Consider the following 9383-nt stretch of genomic DNA (forward strand, 5'->3'; position numbering starts at 1 on the left):
CCCGTGGCCCGCCTGCAGGCCTCCAGGCCGTGTGCCTGCAGCCCCCTGTGGCAGAGGACAGGGCGCTGGTTACTTTATGGGGGCGGGAGAGAGGCCCCGGTGCCCTCAGAGGCTGTGGCTTTGGCCTGACCCACCCCTGCTCCGTCACAAGCTGGCGCGGGCAGTGGGCTCTGGGCAATGTCACGTCAGCCCCGAGACAGCTGAGCTGACAGATACTCCCCTGCCGGTGGCCCTGGGGGGCTGGCCGGCGGCCCACGCCGGGCAGGTGGCCCGTGGATGTGGGTCTCTGGACAGCCTCGCAGACCTGCCTGTGCCTCCTCTGCGCAGGGCTCCCGGGAGCCGGGGGAGATGCTGCCCCGGAAGCTGAAGCAGATCCTCCGAAGGGAGTTCTGGTCGTCCTTCCAGAACTTGCTGATTCAGGGCACTGAGGTAAGGCGGCCTTTCTGCTTCGACCCCGTCGTGTGTCCTGGGCTCCCACGGTGTGCTGGTGGTGAGACCGGCAGGGAGAGCAGGACCCACTGGGGACTCTGCTCCCAACCCCCTCCCCGCAGCTCCCAGAGGAGAGGCGGGGGGTGGGGGAGCAGACGGGGCTGGCCGTGGCTCTGGGCCTTGGGCACCTGCTTTCTTTCTCTGTCCCTGTTGTCTCTGAATCAAGGGGGCGGCCCCTCCCTCCCACACTCACTGTTGCCCTGAGACACCGCAGGGTCTGTGCCTCCCTGGGCAGGGGGTGCTGGGACACCCCCGCAGGCTCCCCAGACCGTGGCCCGGGAGGCAACTTGCTCAGGCCCGCATTCCTCATCGAAGCTTCCCGTCATTCCGAAAGCGGTCCGCGCGTGCTGCCGCACTCCCACGTTCACTCCCACATGGGGCCGGAGCGCCCTGCGCCAGGCCCTCTCTCTGCTGGCCTCTGTGGCCGCCCGCGTGGGCTCCGGGCCCACGGTCTCTGCGTGAACCCCACACGTGCGTGACAGAAAGGCAGCCACACTGCACACATTTCCCCGTAACATTTTTGCTTAATGCACGACGGTCCTATTTTTAGGCCCTGATTTAAAATTCACCCCCCCTTTTCCATGGCCCCGGAGGCTTTACGCCGGGGTTCCTCAAGCGTCCTCAGTGGACCTCCCAGCTGTCCCCGGCCCTGTTTCTGGCCCATTCAGGGCAAAACAGGCAAGAGCTGGGGTTTAGAGCTTTGACTCTGGAGCCAGTCCTGTCACGAGGGCCGTCCCGGGGCCACCCTGCCGCCTCTTTTCTGTACTTTGTAAGAAGGATCAACTCGCTTATTGATTGAGCTGAAATCCACGTAACATAAAATGGACCGTTTCAAAGGGAGCAGGTCAGTGGCCTTGAGTGCCCTGTGTGTGTGTGACCACCACCTCCGCCTGTTCCAGAGCATTCCCATCAGCCCAAGGGCTCGCCCCACCCCCGCGCTCACCGCCTGCCCCTCCCCCACTCCTGGCGCCAGTTGGCCTGCGCAGGGCCCTGGTTGTTGGTGGAATCACACAGTGTGCGGCCTTCGGCCTTCCGCGTCTGGCTTCTCTCACTTAGCGTCATGATTTTGAGGTCGGCCGTCCCGTTCAGTCCCTCCAAGGACAGTAGAGGACGGTCCGGATGTCAGGCCAGACACCGGGAGGGAGACGAGTGCGGCGCGGGCCCCACCATGGGCCGGGCACACTGGGGCCTTGCTGGGGAGCAGGGAGAGAGCTGGCAGGGGGAGGGGGGTGGCTGGGGCAGCGGAGAGCGGTGCCCAGGGTGTCCCAGGGCCTGGACGGAGCCCAGGGCCCACGCGGGTCCCTCTGGGAAAAAGCTGGGGTGGGGCTCAGGGCTCCTTGGGGCGGGCCGGCCCACCCCCGTGCTGCCCCCCAGGTGTACAAGGGCTACGTGGACGACCCGAGGAACACAGACAACGCCTGGATAGAGACAGTGGCCATCAGCATCCACTTCCCAGAACAGAGCGACATGGATCTGAAGAGGCTGAACTCTGTAGGAGGCTCGGGCACGGGCTCCCAAGAAGTAGGGTGGGGTGGGGTGAGCATGCTCTGGGGGTCCTGCCGGTTCCCAGGCACTCAGAGCTGGCTAAGACCAGAGAGGGGGAGCTGCAGAGAGCAGGGGCTCCAAGAGGAGAGGGCAGGACGGAGTCAGAGCCGGACCTCCTGGGAGGGGGCGGGATTCTCGGCCTTCAGGGGGATAGGGTCCCCCGTATGTAGATCAGTCCGAGCTGGGACTGGAGGCCCAGGGAGCAGACCCCGGGCTGCGTTTGCAGGACAGAATCCCCGGGAACAAGGCCACATGCTCTGTTGTCACTCCGCTTTGCTACGAGAACACCGTGAGCCAGCCGATGGCCAGGCCAGAGCAGGGCCGGGCCCCGGGCCACGGCGTCCCCACAGTCCTCCTGCAGCTGGAGTTTGGGGTGTCTGGGCCGGCTCAGCAGGGGTCCGGATCTCTGTTCGCCCTTGCAGCACCTGCACACCTGCGACCCCGGGATGTCCGTCCAGTGGCAGGTCGTGGACAAGCGCATTCCGCTCTATGCCAACCACAAGACCATCCTCCAGAAGGTGGCCGCTCTGTTTGGGGCTTTCTATTGACCCGTGCAGTCCGGCCGGGCCCCGCCGCCAGGGGAGGGCGAGGCTTGTCCTCCCGCAGTCCCCGTGGAGACGTGCGCTGCCCCGGACACAGGCTACTACCAGCTGCCGAAGCCACAGTCGCCCCCGGACCCCGGGCGGGCGGGGGCTGCTTCCAGGCACCGTGTGGTGTGGCGTGGGCTCCGCCGCCTCTCACGGCCACCTTGAGCTGCCGGGCAGATGAGCCTGTGACGTGGAGGGCGTCAGGGCGCCCCAGAGGAGAGAGCCCAGGCAAGGGACAGCTGGCTTGGGTCACAGGGCCATTCCCCAGGATTGACGTGGCCCCAGGGACCCCGCAGCCATCCCTGCCCCTGTGGCCTCGGCCCTCGGCCAGCAAGATCCCTCCTGTCCACGTCGTGGGCAGCTCGTCCACGACCGACGTGTGTGGGCCCAAGGCCTGTGTTTCCTGGACGGCCGGGGCTCCCCCGTGGCCTTCTCCTTGGGCCCACGCCCCAGAGATGGTGTCAACCCATGACCTTACGTGGACCCTTGCCCGCTCTGGGGTCGGGGGCACCAGCAGCCGCAGTTCACTGCCTGAGCAGTCGGGGCTGGGCCCGTGTGTGAGGGGACGGGGCCCACACGAGCACACGCTTCTCTGGAGATCCAAGGCCGGGGATTCAGGCGGGGGGGTCTCCAGGCACAGCACCCCTGTCCCGTGAGCCCAGGGAGGGCAGGCGGTGGGCCTCGGTGGCGGGGGATGCCCCTGCTCTGTGTCAGCGGTGCGCGTGAACCGCCCGGAGTGGCCAGGGCTGGAATACTGTAAAACCAACATTAAACGTTCTGCCCAAACTGGCCGGGCCGGCGTCTCCTGTGCTTCCCGCACACCGGGTTCGACAGACAGCGGTCAGGGGGCTGAGTCTGGGCCACTGACACCTCTTCCAAGCCACGGCCAAGCCCCCCCCGGGGCCCGAGGGCATCTCCGGCGGCATCTCCTTCCGGCTCCTCCCCGGGACATCCTGCAGGCCCCTGAGGCCTGAACTGGTGTTCCCTCTCAGACCCACTGCCGCCCAGCGCCCTTTCCGTGGCTCCCCCGACGCAGGTGCTCAGGTGTGGGGACCTTGGTGGCACCAAATAAAGACACTTTAGAATTGTAAAGGCTCAAAACACGCGTTACCCACGCGCCCTTTCCGAAAGACTAAGACTCTCTAAGAGCAAGTCCTGACTTAGTCTGGCTGAGCCGCGGGCGTTCGCGTCCAGTCGGTCCTGGAGGCCGAGGACCCAGACCGAAGGGGCGGGCGGGGCTGGCTGCGGCCAGGCTCTCCTCCTGGCTTGCACGCCCGGCTCGCCTGCCCGTGCTCGGCGTTTGCACAGACAGGGCGTGAGGGCTCCCGCGTCTCTTCTTACGAGGTCCCTCTCCCTGTCACCTCAGGGCTGCACGCCGTCGCCCCGTCCAACTTCATTACTCCCTTAGAGGCTCCAGATACAGCCACACTGGGAGTCAGGCCTCCGACACGGGGCCTTGGTGGGGGACAAACGTTCGGTCCTTAACACACACGCACACACACCTGCGCGGGCGCATAGACCAAGGTCTGTGCTGAGAAAAGACACGGTTAAATCGTGTGGCTTAGCTGTCTCCCCGGAGCTGGCGGAGGAGTCAGGCGGCGATCCCAGTGCCCAGGTCTCCTCTCCCGCGTGAGGAGGAAGGAGATGCCGCCCACGGTCCTGCCACGCGGCCGGCAGGGCTCACAGACGTGGGGCCACAGGACGGCTGTGGGGCTCGTGGCCGTGGTGGGGGGCAGAGACGGGAAGAACCGTGCGCCCCGGAGGAGGTGATGAGAACGACAGGGTCCACCGCGACCCACAGAGGATGTTTACCGCGGAACAGGGTAGGAAACACTCGCAACGGCAGCAACTGCGACACGTTCAGATGGTGATTTTCGTATCAGATTAAAAAATGCAACTCCTTTGTCTTGTTTTCTGTGTGTTTCTGTATCACCTAAGACAGACGTCTGAGAGCTAAGGACTCAGACAGGTCGCACTGGGCAAAGGCTGTCCCTCAGAAAGGCGTGGGGAGAGTCCTGCTGGGCGCACGGACGCCTCTGCCCTTCGGGGCCTCCGTGAGGAGCCGGGAGCAGTGTTCGAGCAGCGAACGGCTTCATGCATTCCGAAGGCGTCCCGTTCGGGAACCGTCACCCACCCAACACCGCAGCTTTTTAAATATATAAAGCAAACGTGATAGAAATTCAAGGAGAAATTGGCAAATCCACAGTAATATTTGAGATATTTTCTCAGAAACCAGGGAGTCAAGAACAAAAGGAAAACGGCAGAATCTGAATAACACAATCGGTAAGACCGAGGTCCTTCTGTGTGTGCACCCCCACACATGCGAGGTCCTTCTGTGTGTGCACCCCCACACATGCGTGTTTATATAGAAATACACGTGTACACATCACGTGACGTACACAAACATACACAACATACGCAGGCATCACATGTAAATTATAGACGTGAGGTGCCACGTATCTGTGTACAGAAAACGAAATCTGTATCTATAGTAGTGTATTGATTCCGTGGGGCATATGCAACAGACACAGCACACGCATAAACATGCACCGTTCACGCACGTGTGTGTCTGATTCTGCACCCGCCCCGCCGAGGGAATCGGAGGCCCCGAGGAGACACACGGGACAGGCATAAACAAGCGTGTGTCACCGCATTGAGGACATCTCAGCAGCTCTGCGAAGGCCACCCCAGGATGGAGCCACACCCCCCGCCATAACATGGGGACAGTGACGCGAGGGGCACCAGGGGGCTCAGTCGGTGAAGCATCTGCCTTCGGCTCAGGCCGTGATCTCGGGGTCCTGGGATCGAGTCCCACACTGGGCTCCCTGCTCAGCCGGAAGCCTGCTTCTCCTCTCCCTCTGCCCCCTCCTCCCATTCATGATCTCTCTCTAAATAAATAAATACAATTTTAAAACAAAACAGTAACATTAGAACAAGAACATACACCAGAAGGGACAGAGCTATATTCAGTGGTTCCCAGGGCCTGCGCTTGGGACGGTGAGTGACCAGTCCCCTGACCAGCTCGGAGGGACAGGAGGTGGCACCGAGAGCAGGGCACTGCTGGGGGACGCCGCCCTCTGCTCTCCATCCTCCCTGGAGGGGCTTCCGTCCCGTTTCCCCGGCAAAAGCACAGCGAGGAAGGCAGTGCCCCTGTCGCAAGAGGAGACGCTGTCCTGGTCAGCGCTCGGTCCCAGGGCCACCCCAGCTGCTTGGGGAAGGACAAGCAAGGACCGTGAGCTGGACGTTGTCCAGGGAAAGCCCAGGGGGCCACCGTGCCGGCCACCTCCCTGCCTGCGACCTGCCCCTTAAGTGGGGAGCGAACCAACGCAAGGCAGCGGGCAGGAGGGGTGATGTCACGGCCTGTGGGAGCGGCTGGAGAGTCTCGAGAGAAGCCTTTCCGACCTTATTCGGAGATCAAAGACCGAATTACCCGAGCCCCTAACTGAAGACGCTGGAGAGCGCCTACGACATAAATGCAGGGCGGGGGAGGTCAGGATGTATGGAGGAGGGAAAACAGAGTCGCCACGATGATTACATTAAATAGTCGGTTCTTGGAAAAAACGACAGAGCAGTCGGCACGCGGCAATGCGTCCTCTGCCGCGGCTCCTCTTCGTGGGGTCCCCGGCCCTGCCCCTCCGGCTCCCACTAGCGGCCTCCGCCCTCTCCCTCTGTGCGGCTCCAGCCCCTCCTGGGCGGGCGTGGGGCTCCGTCTGGGGGTCCCCATGGTTGGGCGGGAACCGGGGCCCCTGGGGCCCATGTGGAGGCCAGAGGAGAGAGGGCGGACCGTGCACCAGGAAGGCGGGGCGGGACGGCAGAGCGTCGAGGGCCGCCCAGACACCCCGTGGAGGGGCGGTCTCCCGGGGGGAGGGCAGCATGCTGGCCTCGCCGAGCTGTTTTATTCACGGGCCTCATTTCATCCTGCCCCTGTGGATGCCACAGGCTCGGCTCCTCTGTGCTGGTCCCCAGAGAGATGCGCTCGGACCTCGCCTCGCAAAACCACCTTCCTGGTGGGGAAGCAATTAGCCGGCCTCAGCCCTTGGCTTGCAGCCCTGGGGCCTCCGAGCCTGAGTTCCGGCAGATAAACGGGTGAGGTAATCTGCCCAGAGCCCAATTACAGTTGGAAGGGCAGCTACAGCGGGCAGACCACGTGGCCAGAAGGGCCATAGAAGGTTTCTGGTGTTTCTGTGCTCACAGCTCTCGTAGTCTGGAGTGGACGGAGAGCCAGACTCTCACAGGGCCCTGTGGCCTGGGCCTGGGTCTGGCCGGCGGCCAGTGGCCCCGTGAGACCGGCCATGTGACCGGGGAGATGGCTCACCACACAGCTTTCCGCGAGCGCTGGGAATCGATCTGTCTGTCCAACTATCAATGCGGAATCGCCCGAGAACGGCAAACCTTGCGGCACGTTCCAATTTCCTATTGTCGAGGCAGAGCACACTCGGTCACCCAGGCATATGGGATCCGCGAGCCGCCGGCGCTCAGACCAGCTCCGCAGCCTGTCGCCCGCAGCGCCCCCTGCCCCATCCCGTCACTGCCCTGCGGAGCTTTCCATACGCAGAACCGCTCAGCCGGAGCTTGGCGCGTCCACCCCTCCCGCTCCGCGCTGTCCGTGGTTGCCCTGCACCGGCGCTGTGGTTCGGGGTAGCAGCCCCACCGAGTCTGGTCACTTTGAACACTGAACTATTCCTCTGTCCGGGGGCTCCCTCTGGGCCTCTGTTTGATTTGTCACATCCTGATGTGCCCGCAGCTTCGAGGCGCGCATTACTTTAATCTGTAAAGAGAGAGCTGGCTGCAAAAGCAGAGTCAGGGGTGGTGCGATCCTACACCCGAGGATGTACACCCCGGCACGGGGTGATCCTCAAGGACCACTGCAGTCAGCAGCCACAGCGCGACAGACGCCAAAATCACACGGTAAAGAGTAACCGCTGGGGGGCAACTCAGGACAGAAGGTGCAATCACAAACAGACCCGCTTGCTCCAAAAGAAGGCAGGGCGGGGGGGCGGGAGCAGAGGACAGCGGACTGCAGCCCAAGACTGGCGTGGGGGTTCTCACAGCCAGGACCGCACCACCAGCAGACGATATGGCCTGGGTCTCATCCCGCAACCACCCCCCGCCCGCCCCCGTGCCCGGGCTTTGTCTGTCTGGGACCCCCCCGTGGTGAGCTCTGCTCTCCCCCCGGTCGGCTCCAGCCTGCAGCACCGACCCAGCCTCCTCTGAACTGCCCCCATCAGTCCCTTGTAACACGTCTCTCAGCTTGGGTGGGTCTGAAGAGCTCTCACCACTGGAGTGAGATTATGCATTTTCAGCAAGAATGGCACAGAAATGCTGCTGGGTGTGTCTCGGCCCGTGGCTTCGGGGGTAAGGACACTCACTGCTTATTACGGATGATATTTGCCTTTGTCCCGTAGGGAGGGTGGCTTCTGCTTGCTCCTCCACTGTAAAATTACTATTTTTCTTATATATTTTATTTATTTATTTGTCAGAGAGACAGAGAGAGGGCACAAGCAGGGGGAGCAGCAGGCAGAGGGAGAAGCAGACTCCCCACGGAGCAGGGAGCCCGATGCGGGACTCGATCCCAGGACCCTGAGATCACGACCTGAGCTGAAGGCAGATGTTTCACTGACTGAATCCCCCAGGCGTCCCTCTACTGTAAAATTATTATTTTTCCCTTTGTGGCTAATAAATATATGGAGGAAGATACTCTAGTGCTACGGATACCTGATAAAGACACAAGTGAGAGGAAGGAATTGCACATCCACGCTGACGTAATCGCAAGGAGGCTGCCGCGGCCAAGCTAGCATCAGACAAAACTGAGATCAAAGCAAACTCTCTGGGGGTAAAGAGGGTTATCTCGTAAGGTAAAGGGCCAATTTATAAAGAAGACATATTAATCTGAATAAAGGACTTCAAAATACAGGAAGCAAAAGCTGATAGAATTGCCAGGAGTAGCAGACAAGTCTATAGTCCAGTCAGAGACAACGACACCCTCTCTCAGTAATTAATAGAGCAACAAGAAGATCAGCAATAATGTAAAATTCTAGACTCACACTATCAGCAGTCCCGATCTCGTCAGTGCCTCTAGAACAGTCCATGGAGCAACCGTACAACACATTTAAGTACACATACAACAATTATTCACACAGGTCACTTTGTGGGCCATGAAATGAGTTCGTAAGTTTAAAAGGACCCAAAGCATACAGAGTATGTTCTCTGACAAGGAATTTAAATTAATCATCAAAACCAGGAAAAGCTCTGGAAAATCCCCAAATATCTGGAAAGAACACAAAACACTTCTAAACCCATGACTTGAAAAAGAAATCAAAAGGTAAATTAGAAAGCATTGCAAACTTGATGAATTTCATCAAGCATGTCTGGGATGCAGTTAAAGCAGGACCTGGAGGGAAAGTTATAGCACAAAAATGCCTGTTCGAGAGAAGGAAAGTGTCAAACCAGTGAGCTCAGCTTTTACCTTAAGAAAACAAAACAATGAGGAGAAAGTTAAACCCAAAGTAAGCGGAAGATCAGTTGGGTCATAAAAAAAGAAAGGCAATTAGGAAATCAGTGGAATTAAAAACTGGCTCTTTGATAATGTGAGTAAAACTGGTAGACTTCGATGGCGACTCATCGTAGCAGAAGAAAGGACGTGCAGTTTACCCACATCGGGAATGAGCCGACATCACTCCCCATGCCATATTGAAAACATAAGTGGCAGACATTATGGACAACTTTATACTGATAAATTCAACAACTTAAATGAAACGGACA

At 60.3% G+C, this 9383-nt stretch overlaps 1 protein-coding gene and 1 non-coding gene across 11 annotated transcripts in view; both read left to right on the plus strand.

Annotated features, from left to right (window-relative positions):
* TRPM2 (transient receptor potential cation channel subfamily M member 2) overlaps window positions 1–3412 on the plus strand; it is a 50449-nt gene extending 47037 nt beyond the window's left edge. For 9 of the 10 annotated variants that reach the window (XM_059164902.1, XM_059164899.1, XM_059164900.1 and 6 more), the window contains 3 exons: window positions 328–429; window positions 1864–1980; window positions 2457–3412. In XM_059164902.1, the coding sequence (XP_059020885.1) occupies window positions 328–429; window positions 1864–1980; window positions 2457–2582 (345 nt within the window). In that variant the 3' untranslated portion in view covers window positions 2583–3412. The remainder of the gene's footprint in view (window positions 1–327; window positions 430–1863; window positions 1981–2456) is intronic. The other variant, XR_009351260.1, reaches the window with a different exon arrangement.
* Window positions 306–371, plus strand: LOC131826257 (Z6 small nucleolar RNA). The gene has a single exon (XR_009351506.1). It is a non-coding gene; the product is annotated as a Z6 small nucleolar RNA (small nucleolar RNA).
* Window positions 3413–9383: the final 5971 nt, after the last annotated feature.

This window comes from Mustela lutreola, chromosome 2, assembly GCF_030435805.1.
Source record: "Mustela lutreola isolate mMusLut2 chromosome 2, mMusLut2.pri, whole genome shotgun sequence".
Lineage (NCBI taxonomy): Eukaryota > Metazoa > Chordata > Mammalia > Carnivora > Mustelidae > Mustela > Mustela lutreola.